General features: G+C 35.8%; 1 protein-coding gene across 12 annotated transcripts in view; it reads left to right on the top strand.

Moving 5' to 3' along the window:
• MPDZ (multiple PDZ domain crumbs cell polarity complex component) overlaps positions 1–13,806 on the top strand; it is a 163,356-nt gene extending 149,550 nt beyond the window's left edge. For 7 of the 12 annotated variants that reach the window (XM_060199575.1, XM_060199585.1, XM_060199580.1 and 4 more), the window contains 8 exons: positions 2,601–2,702; positions 3,962–4,052; positions 4,868–4,911; positions 6,652–6,774; positions 8,283–8,387; positions 8,974–9,086; positions 10,642–10,765; positions 12,876–13,806. In XM_060199575.1, coding sequence (XP_060055558.1) covers positions 2,601–2,702; positions 3,962–4,052; positions 4,868–4,911; positions 6,652–6,774; positions 8,283–8,387; positions 8,974–9,086; positions 10,642–10,765; positions 12,876–13,022 — 849 coding nt within the window. In that variant the 3' untranslated portion in view covers positions 13,023–13,806. The remainder of the gene's footprint in view (positions 1–2,600; positions 2,703–3,961; positions 4,053–4,867; positions 4,912–6,651; positions 6,775–8,282; positions 8,388–8,973; positions 9,087–10,641; positions 10,766–12,875) is intronic. The other 5 variants (XM_060199586.1, XM_060199582.1, XM_060199579.1 and 2 more) reach the window with 2 other exon arrangements.
• Positions 13,807–19,127: the final 5,321 nt, after the last annotated feature.

Raw genomic sequence — 19,127 nt, 5'->3', positions numbered from 1 at the left:
CTTTTGATATGACATAAGTGAAGATTATCTTTCGTGGTCTGGGAGGTGGCACAGTGACTAAGGCACTGGACTCTTAAGCATGAGGTCCTGAGATCGATCCCCAGAAGCACATATGCCAGATTGATGTCTGGTTCTTTCTCTCTCTCTATGTGTCTTTCTAATAAATAAACAAATAAAAATAATCTTGTTTAAAAAAGATGATCTTTTATCCCTGGCTCTTTGGAAAATGATGTAGAAATAAAGATGCCATACAGGGAGTAGAGAGTAGCCATTGCACCTTCGAAGATAATATATATCCTGTCCCATTTAATCCCATTCTAGTCATGATTAGATGTAGTTGTATTTTCTCAGAGATGAAGAATGTGCATGAAAGGCATTACTGTTGTTGAACCCTAAAGGATACTATTTGGGCCAGATCTTATTCTGACTCAAAACTATTGAGACATTTAAAGTTCTTTTAAAATCAAACTGGATTGGCCATCATTATGAAATAAGAATAATTCATTGCAAATTTACTTAGTATATTCACTGGGAATTATTTGAACAAGTGTAAGACTCCTTTCTCTAAGTATCATTCTAGGCTTTAGAACACTTTCTTGAAAGTATTTATTAATAGGAAAAATAGGAAATAAACTCAAGTCCAGTAGTCTTAAGACTACACCACCTCTATGTTTATAATTCTGCTTTTAATTTTGAGTCTATGGTCCTGAGTCTGAAGTTCTGAGTTTGATCCCTGGCATCATCACATTTGCCATAATGTTTCTGTTGTTCTCTACCTTTTCCCTCTGTATCCTGTTAATAAATAGCGTACTGTTGTAAATAGTTATGGTAGACATCCACCTAACCATATAAGCAATGATCATATAAGCTGGATATAAACCAATATATTAACTTTAAAATTCCAAGTTCTTTTTTATATATAAGATTAAGCCTTTTTTTAAGTTATTTTGTTGGGGGAAATAATGGTTTATAGTTGTTGATACATAGGTACACTTCACTTGCCTATAATAAGTGTCTACACATCAGTCCCACCATCAACCCCAGTCTCTCTTAACCATCATGCACTGAATTCCCAGTGCCTTCTCTACCCTCTCCCATCTCCCTTATCTCAGAGTCCTTTGCTTTGCTTTGGCATACCACATCTAGTCCAAGTTTTACTTTGTGTTTTCTTTTTCTTGCCTTGTTTCTTAAGTAAGTACTACCTATAAGTGAGATCATGTGGTAGTCATCCTGCTCCTTCTGGCTTACTCACTTAATATAATTCCTTCAAGTTTTATCCAAGATGGATGGATATGGAAACTGTGGAAAAAATTAAGATTTCAACATATCTTTTAGCCGAGCAATATTCCATTGTTTATATATACTAAAAATTCTAAATTACTCCTCTGTTGTTAGGTATCTGGCTTGCTTTCAGGTTTGGGCTATTATAAACTGTGCTGCTATGAACATGGGTGTACATAGATTTCTTTTGTTAGGTTTTTATATTCTTCAAATAGCTCCTAGGTGAAGAATCTCCAGAATGAAAAGCCCAATTTCCTTTTTTTGTTACTATCAATTTATGTTTATTTTGTATAAAATTCTGCTTCTTTAAAAAATTATTTATAAAATGGATATATTGACAAAACTATAGGATAAGAGAGCAGTTCCCACCCCCAGAACTCTACATCCAATTCCCTCCCTTGATAGCTTTCCTATTCATTATCCCTCTGGGAGTACAGACCCAGGATCATTATGGGGTGCAGAAGGTGGAAGGTCTGGCTTCTGTAACTACTTCCCTGCTGAACATGGGCATTGGCAGGTCAATCCATACTCCCAGCCTGTCTCTCTCTTTCCCTAGTGGGGCAGGGTCCTTGGGAGGTGGGACTCCAGGACATATTGGTGGTGTCATCTGCCCAGGGAAGTCAGGTTGGCATCACGGTAGCATATGGAACCTGGTGGCTAAAAAAGATGTCAGCATTTCATTGCCCTTACTTCCATATTAGACTACATAGCTTTTTTTTTTTTTTTGTATGCTATGGTTTATTTGGAAAGGGCCAGTAGGAAATTGCCTTCAATTCTTATTATGTTTCTATAACAGTATGACCTATTAAGTTCTGTATAACAGCATACTCAAGTGTAGTGTAGCAATAGAGAGTTCATCTAGTTATGATTACCTTTGTTATTAGGGGAAAATAAGTGGTGGTGGTAATTTTACTGTTTTGTTCTTTACACTGGAGTTCATTTGACCTATCTTAACTTAGCATATTTCATGAGATAACTGTTCAATTCTCAGTTTCTCTTTAGTTTTATAGAAATAATCTCCATGTAAATTATAAGGTAATAAAATGCATGGGATATGGCAGTTACTGTTTGCTATTTTTACTAGTTATGATGTTTTAGAAAAACCTCTTTCTAGAAAATATTGAAGTATCCATGTTTCTGAAAATTTCTAGAGATTTGCAGACACCTATCACAGGAGGTGAGAAATTTTACCCAACTGTTAACAACTGTATTGTAAATCACTAAGCCTTCAATAAAAAATATTTTTAGAAACTTGATCCTAAAGGGGAAAATATATATCTAAAGATATGTAAAGCACTTTATTAAATATTTCCATAAAGCAACCACTCCCTCAGTGTTCCCTAGGCATAGTAACTTTGGATGTTGGAAGACTTAAAACTGGTCCATTCCATTCAGAGAGAAGGCCTTCTCAGAGCAGCCAGGTGAGTAGCTGTGGAAATCATCAGGTAATGCAGTCCACATACCCCAAGTAAACAAACAGACAAAAACAAAAGACCCAAACAAGGTGTATACTGGCAACATGCCTGAGGTGTAGAGTTTGAGATAGGGAAAGACAGTAGATTAGATCGAATGAATAAATAAAATGTAGGCTGAAATAGTTTGTCATTTTTAGGAACCTTATTTAAATAGACATGTTTTCTTTCTATAACTTCAAAAGTTAACCACTTAATATATGTAGATTAATATATGTATATCTTAATATATGTAGATACCACATTTATAAGTCTATTACAATAAATATGAGTTAATACACAGATAAGATCATCTCATTTAGGTGAGTTGTATAGGAGTATGGTTTATATAGAACAAGTATCTTGGCAAATCCCACTTCTCAGTCTTATGATGATAGGAGCTCATTTTCATCAATTTGTCCTTCAATGGCCTATAATGACTAAAATTAGTTTCCTGTTAATTGGCCCTAACTCTAGATTTTTTAAGCCCCACTTTAGTGCATTATATTATTTAAATCTAGATATGATTCATAAATTATGAAAATATACTAAAATTTTAGTTACTTTGAAATCAATTTCAACCCTTTAACCTTTAAATTAACATATTCAAGTTATGTATATCACTTTTAAACTTTCTTAGAGAGAAATCAGGGGCATAGAGTTAGCATAATTGTTATGCAAAAAAGACTTTCATGCCTGAGACTCCAGTGTTCCAAGTTCATCTGCACTACCATAAGCCAGAGCTGAGTAGTTCATAGTCTTATCTCTCTGTATTGCTAGCTCATTAAAATAAAAAAATAAAATATATTAAAAAGAAAGATATCCAGAAACTGTCTGAGGCATGAGGCATTCTTTGAATTAACAAATGCTGCTATTAACAGACTCTTTTCTCTACATACATTGTTTTTTAAAATATTTTATTTTAAAAAATATTTATTATTATTATTATTATTGGATACAGAAGAAGTAGAGAGGGAAGGGGAAGATAGAGAGGAAGAGACACCTACTGTGCTGCTTCATAGCTTGTGAAGCTTTTCCATTTATGGGTGTGAGTCAGGGGTTTAAACCCAGGTCCTACTACACATTGTAGCATGTATGCCTAGCCAAATGTGCCACTGCCTGGTCCCTTCTCTAGATGCATTGTAAGAGTTGAATTCTGAAATACTTCGGCATTAGGGGGTATATTATTGCTTCCAAAGTTTTGTAAAGTGATTATTTTTTATTTGTAGATGAGTGAAAGCAGCCTGTCATCATTTACTTTTCCACTTTCTGGATCCAGTACATCTGACTCACTGGAAAGTAGCTCAAAGAAAAATGCATGTAAGATTGATTTGGCATTTTAAGCATGTTTACTGGTTTAATTTTTGTTCAACATTCATTACCTTCTATCAAACTATCTTTCCCAAAATCATTCCATACTTTAATGTGTATAAAGATTTGAACATGAAGCTCTCTGCCTATGGCAGATTTAATTATTTGACATTTACTTCCTTTTTCTGTTTAATATAAAATCAGTAAATCAAAAGATAGAAGGTATCAAGTAAAATCTTCTTTTTTGTGTGAATGCAAAAAATTTTTGACTAGGAAAGTTAATATGCAGACACCAACCATACTATAATAATTAACCTTTCAATAAAATGGAAAAAAATGAAACATGAATAATAAAAATAAAAAAAATTATGTAAAACTCTTTTTATTGAATTGCATGAAACATGACGCATATTGCTCTTTGCTTTGAAAGTTACTCAAATTGAAGAAACTAACCATATGGCAATCTCTGCAATGTGACTAATATTCTAAAAATTTAGTCACTTCAGTTAATAGATTCTTTTTAGTGCATCCATATCTTTATTCCTTTAAGCTGTGCACATGTCTTTCTACCTAAAGCACATTCTGTTTTTGACTCATTCAGAATGAATTATACAGTTATATAATCAATGAATATAATAAGAAGTGGAAGAAAGTCAGACTCAAGAAATGAAGATTTCTTTTATAAGAAAGATTTGATTTTGTGTACTAGTAACTTTGAACACCTTTTTTAAAAAATAATATCTCATTTAGTCTCATTGAGGTCCAGATGTCAAAATTAAAATTAACAAAAAATTCTTTAATAATCTATTTTTTTACCTTTACAGTAGCATCTGAAATACAGGGATTAAGAACAGTTGAAATTAAAAAGGTAATTGGGGAGATAAGTCAATATATACTTACTTGACGTTGGTCTGCTTCTAATTCTGCTTCTAAGACCCCTTCTGTTTTGATCATCACGTTAGGTTCACTTGCATTGCTTAACACTATGGTCTATTTACATAATCATTGTTTTGTTTGAAACCTGCACTGGTTTAATCCCCACTGGTTCGTGCTTTTTCTCCACTCTGCCCCCTCTCCTAGTCACATCCTGTTTTCCACCATTTAATCCCCACTGGTTCAAGCACTTTTTCCTTATCCCCAGCCCCTATCCTACGTACTTCCTCTTTCGACCTGACATTTCCTCCTCAGGAGATATAAAGGACAGGATTTTCTAATGAAGAGAGATTAGATTGATTGCACTGCATCCCTGCTCATCAATAAAGACTGAACTGCTTCCCCGCTCAACCATGAGTCCCTGGTCATCTCTCTCCCACCTGCAAAGCTAGCCCGGCAATTTGACATCATACATATGTATTTACCAGTTAGTTATCTCAGTGTATCATAATACCATCTGAAAAAAATTGTGTTTTCTAGAACAGAAACATCATAATGCATCCTTTACTGCATATCCTGGTCATAGTACCTCATTTGAAAAATTATTGTAATTTTCTGTGTCGCCAAAAACAGCATACTGTGCTCCACACAAAATAATACCTGAAAAAAACATAGTACCTGATCACTCACTTCTTATGTTGATAAATAAGCCTTTGCCTGCAACAGATACTTTCTGTTTTCCTGGTATAGATTTCTCTGACAGCTTCTTTTTTACAGATTCCTCTATACAAGAGAGAAAATAGCAGTAGCTGTGATTCCATGAGCCTTGACTGTGTGCTAAACTTACTTCCTACCATTGCCTTGTTAATTAATGGACTCTGAAGTCCTTTGTGATGATTACTGTTATTATGAGTGAAGATCTAGTGAGTTGGGAATTCAGTGGTGGCACACCTGGTTAAGCACACATATTACCATGCACAAAGACCCATGTTCAAGCCCCAAGTCCCTACCTGCAGGGGGAAGCTTCATATGTAGTGAAGCAGTACTACAGGTCTCTTCCTTTTCAGTTTCCCTCTATTGCTATTCAATAAAGTAAAAAGAAAAAAAAAGGTCTAGTGAGTCACTGAAAGGTGTAAACTTACTTTACATTCCCATGTTTTTAACTGTAGATTCCTGGCTTTGAGCACAGATCTCTGTACTTCCAAAAATTGGAACCCTTTGCTTTACTTCCTAAATCATGGTAAACACCTGTGTTAAGGTAGTTCAGTTTTCTTCAGCCTTGTTTTTTTTTTTACTTTCATACCTAGATTACAGTTAACCATAGCGTATTCTGCCAAACATGACCTCGTTAGTGTGTCCTAGAACCCCACCTCCCTAGTGCCCTACCCCTCTAGGGAAAGATAGAAATAGGCTAGGGGTATGGATCAACCTGACAATGCCCATGTTCAGCAGAGAAGCAGTTACAGAAGATAGACCTTCCATTTTCTGCTCCCCATAAAGGTCTTTAATCCATACTCCCGGAGGGATAAAGAATATGGAAGCTTCCAATGGAGGGGAGGGGATATGGATCTCTGATGGAGGGAATTGTATAGACTTCTACCCCTCTTATACTATAATCTTGTCAATCAGTATTAAACCACTAATAAAAATTATATAAAAAATAATATTCTTTCAAAGAAAATATAAGTCAGTTGAAAATAACACTTTAACCATATGTGCTTTGTTTTTATGTCAGGAATCTTCAGACTCATTGGGAATCAGCATTGCTGGAGGAGTGGGCAGCCCACTTGGTGACGTTCCCATATTTATAGCAATGATGCACCCAAGTGGAGTAGCAGCTCAGACTCAGAAACTCAGAGTAAGTTTTAAAATTAGCCCTGGAAGCCCTACCAGCCCTTGCAAATCTGGCAAAAGTTTTTATAGACCTTTGAATCTGCTACTTATGTAGGTAGTTTTTTTGTTTTTGTTTTGTTTTTTCCTCCAGGGTTACCACTGGGGCTCAGTGCTTGCACTATGAATCCACTACTCCGGGAGGCTATTTTTCCCATTTTGTTGCCCTTGTTGTTGTTGTTATTGCTATTGTTGTTGTTGGATAGGACAGAGAAAAATCAAGAGAGATGGGAAAGACCGAGAGAGGTAGAGAAAGATAGACACCTGCAGACCTGCTTCACCACCAGTGAAGCGACCTCCCTGCAGATGGGGAGCCAGGGATTTGAACCAGGATCACTGGGCAGGTTCTTGAGCTTGGCGCCATGTGCGCTTAACCCACGACACTACCACCTGGCCCCCGCAGGTAGTTTTAAATGCCTATATCTGCTTTTAAATTAGCTAATCTAGCCATAACAGGGTTTGTTTGAGTAAAAGAAGAAAATTAATAGGCGAAATTGCAGCTGTATACAAATTTGTCAGTAATTGAAATGAAAACATAAACAATATAGTTACTTTTTTTACTAGTTTAAAACTATTAAAGTTAAACTTGAAATATTCTTAGAACATTATATGAAGTGAAAATTGTTCATTACCCTATTTGTAAATTTTACTTTTAAAAACTATTATTGTGTTACCTTTGATTATCAATATTACAGATATTTAATATGAATATTACAGTGTAAAATTTGATTCAATGTTGAGGTGCCTATACTAATGGTCTCATTTGAAATTATCACAGTAGTTCTCTAAAATGTTTTTTTCTTTGTAAAAATAAAATCTATATGGCCTCATGTATCAAAAGTATCTAAAAACTTAACCACTGTTTATCTTAACTTTGATACCTAAATTTATGACTGACACTTAAAAAACTGATTGTTACCATAGCACAAGAGTCAGAAAGTTTTTTTCTGTTAAGGACCAGCTAGTGAATACTATGAACATTGTGGGGCATATGGGTCTCTGTTGCAACTGCTCACTTTTACCGTGTTAAAAGCAGCCAAATAAGTATGGCTGTCTTCCAGTCAAACTTTATTAACCAAAATAAGCAGTGGGCCTGATTTTCCCTGTGGAATATAGTTTGCCAACCCCTGGCTTAAAGTTATTTCTATTGTGTTTAGTAATAAGTCCAAAAAATTTGGTTTACAAATTATATTAGATATTTTATTCATTTAATAGGAGCAATTTCATAACCAAGATAATTAAGTGAGGGTCATTCCTCCTCTACTTCCCCTTTCTTCCTCTAGGAAATAACAAACACATTATATAAACCTCAGTCATGTGAAACTTCCATTTATGGCTATTTCTCCTTATAGTGTTTTCCTTGGTTTTTTTTAGTTCCTAATAACAGAATATGTGTGATGTGGAAGGTAGGGAAGAAAATGATTGTTCAGTCTCAATATACTAAATTCCTTCAGACTTTGTCTTCTTTCTTTCCAGGTTGGGGATAGGATTGTCACTATCTGTGGTACATCCACAGAGGGAATGACCCACACCCAAGCAGTTAACTTACTGAAAAGTACTTCTGGCTCCATTGAAATGCAGGTAATGTTCTTATCCCAAGCACTATTCAGATATGGATAACTTAAGAACATGCAAAGTTGTATATTAAAGCAGTAAAAGCTGATTATCTAATTATTTCAATCAATATTTATCCTCAATATAAATGGTTATATTGAGAGTTCCAAAAAAATCCTTAAAAATACATTGTCACGATTTGTGTTGCTATATTTACTATTTAATAATTTAAAAGGGGAATAAATGCATTGCTATATTTACTATTTAATAAATTAAAGGGGGAAATACAGGGCCTTAGTAATAAATGGTTGTCAAAATTTTAAGAGGAGCAGCTTATATTCTAAGATATTTTTTAAATAATTTCAAATGAGACCATGTTTAGAAATCATCAAAGAATTTTATGATATTAAGACTACTTATATTGTCATTTGAGGAGTTATTTCCACCTTGTAAAATTTGATTCTGTCTTTGCTCTATATTATGTTAACGAAAATTATTAAGTAGATAGTATAATACTTGCTTTAGTCCAAATGCCTTTTATAAAGAAAAATTATTGATGTCTTGCTAGCCATATAAAGATCTATCCTCCACCCCTTCTTCCTCTGATATATAGGTCGTGGCTGGAGGAGATGTGAGTGTGGTCACAAGTCACCAGCAGGAACCTACTAATGTTGGTCTGTCTCTTACTGGCTTGCAGTCAAGCAGTATATTTCAGGATGATTTAGGGTGAGTTCATGTATTAAATTATAATTTATATGTTCCTACCACTCACATAAAAGTGAATAATAGGTGATATATGAAATAAAAAAGTTAAGTCATTTGAAACTATTAGATGACTATGGCATGAATTTAGTTTATCATAGATGTGTAGATGAGTGGATGGACAGACATGCATATGTGTCACTAAGTGACCCCAGAATTTTAGCTCTCAGCGTTTTTCAGGGAAACAGATTAGCCTTGAGGTCACTGTGTGAACTAAATTAAGCTTCCTTTAAAAGTCTTCATGGGCACAGTGGGTTTAGCACACATGGTGCCAAGCACAGAGACCGGCGTAAGGATCCCAGGTCAAGCCCCTGACACCCACCTGCCGGGCGTCACTTCACGGGCAGTGAAGCAGGTCTGCAGGTGTCTATCTCTCTCTCCCCTTCTCTGTCCTCTCCTCCTGTCTCGATTTCTCTTTGTCCTATCCAACAATAACAAGGGCAATAAAGTGAGAAAAATGGCCTCTAGGAGCAGTGGATTTGTAGCGCAGGCACCGAGCCCCAGCAACAACCCTAGAGGCAAAAAAGACTTTAGCAAGGTCTACTCATTTAATAAATTATCCTTTGATTAAAATTTTTCACAGATCCAGGGAAGTAGTTCAGCTAGTAGAATGCATGTCTTTCATGTGTGAAGCCCTAGGTTCCATCTGTGATACCACTTGAAAGCACCAAAAACAAAATAAATGAAACTTTGTTGAGTGTGGAACAGTGTTTTGGTCTCTCTCACACATAGGTGCTCACTTCTCTCATAAAAAAAAAAAAAAGAAAGAAAGAAAAAGAAGATCAAGATGTTGATCCGGGAGGTGGTGCAGTGGATAAGGCTTTGGACTCTCAAGCATGAGGTCTCAAGTTCAATCCCTGGCAGCACATGTACCAGAGTGATGTCTGTTTCTTTCTCTCTCTCCTGTCATTTCTCATGAATAAATAAATAAAACTTAAAAAAAAAATAAGATCAAGAAAGTTGCTCAGAGGTAGAGTGTATGCCTTGCATGTGTGAGGCATTGAATTCAGTCTCCATACCACATTTAAAAAGTTACAATTGTCCAACAGTTACCAACCAATTCTTTAGAGACTCATAAAATAAGTAGAGTAGAAGAGAGACATATACCAGAAGTTTAAAACAATTTTAGGAAGCATTTTACATTTCCTATAATGGATTTTTGTCTAAACTCAGAGATACTACTTCTGATTCATTCAATAGTAGTCCTTTGGATTTTAAAATAGTCTCTGCATTTCACATAAAGGGATTAAACTTTTCCATGTAATTAGAATAAGCCATGATATGTTAGTTTAAGATAACTGTAAATGAATAATAGAATTAGGGTGTTAAATAGAATTTCATTAAATTAAATTTTAAATACTGAGCACAGTGTACACTAATTTAAATCTAACATACGCATATATTTGAAATCTAACATACTCATATTTTGATGTTATACAGAATAATGGTAACTTGGTTGATTTAAAAATGTAGATATCTATATATTTAAAAACTTTTTTTCCCTTCTTTTCTAATATAGACCCCCTCAGTGTAAAACTATTACTCTAGACCGAGGACCAGATGGCTTAGGTTTCAGTATAGTAGGAGGATATGGCAGCCCTCATGGAGACTTACCGATTTATGTTAAAACCGTATTTGCAAAGGTAAGCTTGAGAATTTTAACCACTCTCTTCCCCACTAAACATTCATTAGTAGTGGTCAGCAGCTGGCTTATTAGTTTATGGCCTGAGGTAATACCAAATGCTTAACAGTTGATCATTTTCTTTTGAAATTCCCAACAGGAATAGGTCATTAAATATTTTTGCCCAATTTGAGATGTAATTGTATTTAAAGGAAAATCACCCCGAAGTGAAATTACATGTATATTTCTGACAATATACAGGAAATAATTTATGATATTTTGACTGTGTAAGAACTAATAACTTTCCCCCCTGTAAACATATTGCATATGATTAGTCTTTCATAAATTGTGTATGCTGTGGAATCTTAGTATTGCTGTCAGTCTTTTTTGTTGTTGTAACATATGAAATAGGCCTGGAAATGTACATAAAATAAATTTGCAGATTAATAAAGAATTTCAATTAAGTTATTGCTACATTGATGAAATAAAAATTTTAAATTCATTTAATTATTTTAAAATTTGTATTAATGATTTAATAATGATTAACAAGATTGTAAGATAACAGGGGTACAATTTCATACAATTCCCACCACCAGAGTTCTGTGTCCCATCCCCTCCATTGAAAGTTTCCCAGGGGGATAGGCAGTGGCTCACTGGGTTAAGGGTATGAAGTGCAATGACCCACACAACGTTCTGGGTTGGAGCCCCCACTCCCCATCTGTTGGTGGCGGGTGGGGGGGGGATGTTTCAGAAGTGAAGCAGGTCTGCAGGTGTGTTTCTTTCTTCTTCTCTTTCTCCCCTCACTTCTCAATTTCTCTCTGGTCTATTCAAAAAATGAGGTGGGGGAATGGCCGCCAGGAGCCATGGATTTGTATTGCAGGCACTGAGCCCCAACCATAATCCTATTTCTCTGGTAGGGATATGTAAGTTCAACAGGAGAAAATACAGAATCTCAAACTTACATTACAGAAGAACAAAACTTATTTCAAACCTACTAAAAGACTAGATGTAGGTGCTTTAGATAACTCTTGTGGTCTTTTAAAGTACATACATGTCAAAGTCTATTATTTTGAATATATGCAATGTATATCTACCATACTTGAGTTAGGCTTAATTAGGTAGATTTTTCTTATTCAGCCATTGATACATTGAAAAATGCGAACATCATTTGTCAGCAAATAGAAGAATCATGAAGTCCTTTTCCTCATCCTAGGAATAATTTATTTAAGACACACTACTTATAACATATTTTAAAATGTCATCATTATGGATTCCTCTTTAACTTTTCCATGTTTCTTTATCATTTAGCTGACTACTCCTAATATGTATTAATATATGGTTCCTTTTTCAAATATCAATGTCTGCATTTAATCTTAATTACTTAGAGACACATAAAGAATATGAGAAGGAACAAAGACTTCATTTACCCTTTGGAAGTAAAGAACCGTATCTCTTAAGCAATCTTAGTCATAGAATTGGAATTGGCAGGATTTGTGCTTTACCCCACCCTTCTCAGTGTGCATGTGGACTTGCAATTTGAGATTTAATTGTGTTTAAAGGAAAATCAGCCTGAAGTGAAATGACATGTATATTTCTGACAATATACAGGAAATAATTTATGATATTTTGACTGTGTAAGAACTAATAACTTTCCCCCCTGTAAACATATTGCATATGAAAGGTTTACTTCTGTAAACCTTTGGGTTTTCTGATCCTCATGCCTTTGTCCTGAAAAGCTGCTTTTGTTCCTACCTGGTCCTTTGTCTTCCTTCTGTAGGTATGTGTGTGTATATTATGGGTGCAATGAAGTCATTCCTACAAGTCAAGCTCCCAAATACTCTTTATTAATTTGAGTTTCTACCAACTGCTATGCTGAACAACCAAATACACACACACAATATATATATATATATATATATATATATATATATATATATATATATATATATCCAACTAATCCACTGACTGCTAACTTCTTTCTCAAATTGGAATCTCAACACTAGAACTAAGAGAAGTTGAGAGCAATGTGTGTACATGCAGAGCAATTTACATTCTTGTTTAGATCTTTTCCTGTTGTGTAGCTGCAAGGCAGCATTTTTTGAGAAGTAAACAAGCCTACTTTATAATTACAGGGAGCAGCCTCGGAAGATGGGCGTCTAAAAAGGGGTGATCAGATCATTGCTGTCAATGGCCAGAGTCTAGAAGGAGTTACCCATGAAGAAGCTGTTGCCATTCTTAAGCGGACAAAAGGCACTGTCACTTTGATGGTTCTCTCCTGAATTTTCTGCCAGAATTAAGCTGATTCAACCCCTCACTTACATCCTACACCATAAAGAGAATGAAACTGTTTTTGTGGATAACTTTTCTAGTACTGTCTTCATGCAGCTTTTCAGTACATTAGGAGAAATATATCATAATTCAAGTTTATTTTTCTCATATGGAAATGATTTTCTTACTAACAATGTAGCATCAGTTTTTCTCTTCCATTTTGTTAAGTTAAACTCAAAAAAAAGGATCATTTGCATAAGTAAATCCAGTCTTTATTTTGTAAAGATTTCCAACATTTGTTGTTATATGGGCAAAAATTATACACTAAATTTATTAGTAAACGAACAAACAAACAAAACCAATGCCTTCATGAAGTGTAGAAAATGAAAATATAAAATAAAGATCTTGAATTTTATAAAAGTGTTTCATTTTATTTATGCTACTTTATCTTCCCACTTTTAAGAAAGAAAAGAAAATTTCTGTTTGAAAACAGAAAATACTTTTAGTATCTAAAATGTTGGATATTATAAAAGATTATATACATTGGTTGCTGGAAAAGTCATATTTTTCTTCATGCAAAAATGCTTTATGAGTTTTCAGACAACTCAGTCTGTGTGTGTATATGTGTCATCCTAAAATATGTTTCTAAAATTGAGTCCATAGCAAATGTATGAAGCAGTTCTTCTAAATTTGGGAAGAAAGCATTTAGTGCACCTTGTTGCTCATACTCATTTTCACCTACTGTCAAATTTTCATATTTTAGAAGTAAAATGGTGTTCTGTCTTGTATTAACTACATGTTCTCTAGAAAGCAACTCTTTTTTTTTTTTTTAATTTTTTATTTAAGAAAGGATTAGTGAACAAAAGCATAAGGTAGGAGAGGTACAACTCCACACAATTCCCAACACCCAATCCCCATAACCCCTCCCATGTTAGCTTTCCCATTCTCTATCCCTCTGGGAGCATGGACCCAGGGTCGTTGAGGGTTGCAGAAGGTAGAAGGTCTGGCTTCTGTAATTGCTTCCCCGCTGAACAAAAGACAAACTGAATCTTTTTAATATATAGGCTATGTATTTGATATGCGGACTCTCTCAAAAGCCTAGACCAGGTAGATTAGAAGCTTCCAATAGCACAGCTATATACAACATACTGGATACTGTCCAGCAAACCATAACAAAGGGACTTTTCAAAGTTAACCCAATTAACAAATAATGTGATGATAATATTAACTATTGATTGTCTTTTTGAACCCTAAGACAGCAGGAACCTCACATCTTCACTACAGAGCCCCTACTTCCCCCAGTCCTGGAACCCTTGGATAGGGCCCACTTTCCCGTATGCATCTCCCAATCCAAACCAAATAACATTGCATCTGCCGATCACAACCTAACCAAAGCAACGATAGCTACCTCAACATGCTTCACCTCAGAATGTATCCAGAGACTTCACGTGTGGAATGACAACCCTTCAGCTTCATTACTCGGGTGAGACCTTTCCTTTAATAGTACACTCTAATTTCATCTCAGGTAGTTCACTTTCTAACAAAGTCCCATAACCTAGATATACACCAGTTTCTATGAGAGAGAGCTTATGTGCACACGTATCCATAAACTACTGCAAAATATATACCTGAAAGCAGGACTACACTGGAGTTTGCAGTGAGTACCTCACTAACACTTCCTCTCCACTATTCCAAGCTTGGGATCCATGATTGCTCAACAAATTGTTTGGCTTCATATGTTAACTCTCTTTTCAATCACCAGGTTCCAGATGCCACCAGGATGCTGGCTAGGCTTCCCTGGATTGAAGACCCCACCAATGTGTCCTGGAGCTCAGCTTCCCCAGAGTCACACCCTACTAGGGAAAGAGAGAGGCAGACTGGGGGTATGGACCGACCAGTAAACGCCCATGTTCAGAAAGCAACTCTTTTAACCATGGAGGAAGATATAAACTTCTCAGAATTTTTAGTGTTGGTTTTCACTGATGCACCACTAGACAGGTGTTAAAAGAGCTATGCAATTGGTTTTCAATTAGTATTAATCGTAATGACAGAGAAAAAATTAGTAAATTGATAGAAAAATTAAGATTATCATAAACTCATTCCATTGCCTTATATTAACATCTTATAATACAATAGTTTAAGATTAAGAGAAACAGATGGAACTGTTTATTGAGACAACTGGTGAGGAATTATCATGTGTTCTTTCCCATTTTAGAGCGTGAAACTCCTACATTAGAATATATAAAGTCACTTTAAGTACTATCTATATTTGTAATAGAAGTAGTGTACAGATATTTTATTACAGCACTTTTGTGTAAATGCTGAATTGAAGTGAATAAGAAGTTTCATGGTACACAAATAAAGAAGCAGGCATTTTTTGTTCATTCCTTTTTTCTGGGGCAATTCTTCATTATATTGTTCAAGATTTACAACTGGTTTTTATCATATCTAACTAAACATATGGTTTTCCATGGCTACAATTAGAGGAACTGTGGAAAATATGATTATGAAAAGATTATTGTTTTCAAGCCCAGAATTTTTGCTAATAGTAATGATTTGTATATTTCTCATGGAGTATACAAGTTATAGAAAGGGAATTATCATTCCTGTATATTTTGAGATATTATTAATGCAAAAGTACTATAATTTGTCTCATATGGTAGTAGAAAGATTTATAAAATTGTAATGAGAACTATAATAAATATGAAACCTTGCTTAAATTGATAAGGAATTGGAGAACTTTGTTCTGCTAGTTCTACACTCAGTAATTAATAAGCATGTGTTTGTTTTATATTGTCTGTAAATAGATAAGCTATTTTATCCCAAAACTCATAGCTAGTTCAAATGTATAAGTATTCTGTGATGTTAGTTAAATTAAATGGGTGGATAAACTGCACATTATAACAAACTGAGAGACATTTCCTTAAAACTTAAATTATAAATCAAGGTACTTGATATAACAAAATTAATTTTATTATCACTTGAACCCTTCTTACACATACTTGGTTCTCACTTAATGGTGCTACATTCCATCACATAGACATGCCAAGACCTTCTTTTTTTTTCTTTTTTTTTTCTTTTTTATTTAAGAAAGGATTAATTTAAAAAACCATAGGGTAGGAGGGGTACAACTCCACATAATACCCACCACCAATCTCCATATCACACCCCCTCCCCTGATAGCTTTCCCATTCTCTATCCCTCTGGGAGCATGGACCCAGGGTCATTGTGGGTTGCAGAAGGTAGAAGGTCTGGCTTCTGTAATTGCTTCCCCACTGAACATGGACGTTGACTGGTCGGTCCATACTCCCAGTCTGCCTCTCTCTTTCCCTAGTAGAGTGGGTCTCTGGGGAAGCTGAGCTCCAGGACATATTGGTGGGGTCTTCAGTCCAGGAAAGCCTGGCCAGCATCCTGATGACATCTGGAACCTGATGACTGAAAAGAGAGTTAACATACGAAGCCAAACAAATTGTTGAGCAATCATGGACCCAAAGCTTGGAATAGTGGAGAGGAAGTGTTAGGGGGGTACTCACTGCAAACTCTAGTGTACTCTGCTTTCAGGTATATATTTTGCAGTAGTTTACGGATACGTGTGAACATAAGCTCTCTCTCACAGAAACTGGTGTATATCTAGGTTTTGGGACTTTGTTAGAAAGTGAACCACCTGAGATGGAATTAGACTATACTATGAAAGGAAAGGTCTCACCCGAGTAATGAAGCTGAAGGGTTGTCATTCCACACGTGAAGTCTCTAGACAGTCTGAAGTGAAGCATGTTGTGGCAGTCGTTGTGTTGGTTAGGGTGTGATCAGCAGATGCAATATTATTTGATATGGATTGGGAGAGGCATACGGGAAAGTGGACCCTATCCAAGGGTTCCAGGACTGGGGGAAGTAGAGGCTCTATAGTAGAGATGTGAGGTTCCTGCTGTCTTAGGGTTCAAAAAGACGATAGTTAATATTATCATCACATTATTTGGTAATTGGGTTAACTTTGAAAAGTCCTTTTGTTAGGGTTTGCTGTACAGTACCCAGTATCTTGTATATAGCTGTGCTATTGGTTGCTTCTGATATACTTGGTCTAGGCTTTTGAGAGAGTCTGCATATCATATACACAGCCTATATATTAAAAAGATTCAGTTTGTGTTTTGAAAAACTTCGAGACGTACAATTAATTTTCCCCCTCTCATATTAATTAACTAGTGATTTATATGACTACACTTTACTAGGAGTGTACATAAACACCATTCCCACCACCAAAACACTGTGACCCATCCCTCCCACCCACTCCCACCCACTCTCACCCCCCACTGGCCCAGGAAGCTGCTTGTTTACCCCTCAACACAGGGTTTTTACTTTGGTGCCCTACTTACAATTTGGTCCGGTCCTGCTTTTAGTTTCCCTTTCAGATCTTCTTAGTCAACTTCTGTTGATGAGTGGGATCATCCCATACTCATCTTTATCTTTCTGACTTAGCTCACTTAACATAATTCCTTCTAGCTCTGTCCAAGATGGGTCAGAGAAGGTGGGTTCATTGTTCTTGATAGCTGCATAGTATTCCGTTGTGTATATATACCACAGCTTTCTCAGCCACTCATCTGTTGTTGGGTATCAGGGTTGCTTCCAGGTTTTAGCAATTATGAATTGTGCTGCTATGAACATAGGAGTACACACCTCTTTTTGGTTGGGTGTTATGGAGTCCTTAGGGTATAACCCCAGGAGAGGAATTTTGGAATCATATGGAAGGTCCATGTCTAGCCTTCTGAGAGTTTTCCAGACTCCTCTCCACAGAGGCTGTACCAATTTACATTCCCACCAGCAATGTAAAAGGGTTCCTCTGTCCCCACAACCTCTCAAGCATTTGTTGCTGCTGTGCTTTTTGATGTATGCCATTCTTACAGGAGTGAGGTGGTATCTTAGTGTTGTCTTAATTTGCATTTCTCTGACAATCAGTGACCTAGAGCAGTTTTTCATATGTTTGTTAGCCTTTTGGATCTCCTCTGAGGTGAATGTTTTGTTCATATCCTCTGCCCATTTTAGGATGGGGTCGATTGCTTTTTTGGTGCTAAGTTCGCTGCGCTCTTTATATATTTTGTTGATTAGTTTCTTGTCTGATGTATGGCATGTGAAGATCTTCTCCCATTCTGTGAGGGGTCTCTTTGTTTGCTTAATAGTTTCTTTGGATGTGCAGAAGCTTTTCAATTTGATGTAGTCCCATTGGTTTGTTTCTGCTTTAGTCTTCCTTGCAATTGGGTTTGATTCATCAAAGATGTCCTTGAGGTGTAGGTGGGAAACTGTTTTACCAATGTTTTCCTCTAAGTATTTGATTGTTTCTGGTATGACATCCAGGTCTTTGATCCATTTGGAGTTGATTTTTGTTTCTGGTGAGATAAAGTGGTTCAGTTTCATTCTTCTGCATGTTTCAACCCAGTTTTCCCAGCACCATTTATTGAAGAGAACCTCCTTCTTGCATTTAATCCTTTAGGCCCCCTTATCAAAGATTAGATGTCCATAGGTGTGGGGATTTACTTCTGGGCTTTCAATTCTGTTCCACTGGTCTGTGTGCCTATTTTTGTTCCAGTACCATGCTGTTTTGATGATGATGGCTTTATAGTATAGTTTAAGGTCTGGGAGTGTGATGCCTCCATTTCTGTTTCTTTTCCTCAACATGGTTTTGGCAATTCTAGGTGTTTTCAGGTTCCAAATAAATGATTGTAGTGTTTGTTCTATTCTCTTAAAGAAGCTTGGTGGAACTTTGATGGGTATTGCATTAAATTTGTATATAGCTCTGGGGAGAATATTCATTTTTATGATATTTATCCTTCCAATCCATGAGCATGGGATATCTTTCCATTTCTTGGTATCAGTTTCTATTTCCTTGAGTAGCGACTCATAGTTTTCAGTATATAAGTCTTTCACTTCTTTGATCAACTTTATTCCTAGGTATTTGATTGATTTTGCTGAAACAGTAAATGGGAGTGATTTCTGGATGTCTTCTTCTTCAGATTTAGTGTGTGCATAAAGAAATGCCACTGATTTTCGTACATTGATTTTGTAGCCTGATACCTTGCTATGTTGCCTAATAACTTCCAGTAATTTTCTGCTGGATTCTTTAGGTT

Source organism: Erinaceus europaeus, chromosome 10 (assembly GCF_950295315.1).
Source record: "Erinaceus europaeus chromosome 10, mEriEur2.1, whole genome shotgun sequence".
In the NCBI taxonomy this organism is placed as follows: Eukaryota; Metazoa; Chordata; class Mammalia; order Eulipotyphla; family Erinaceidae; genus Erinaceus; species Erinaceus europaeus.
Note: the sequence above shows the minus strand (reverse complement) of the source record. Positions and strands in the feature narration are given on the sequence as shown.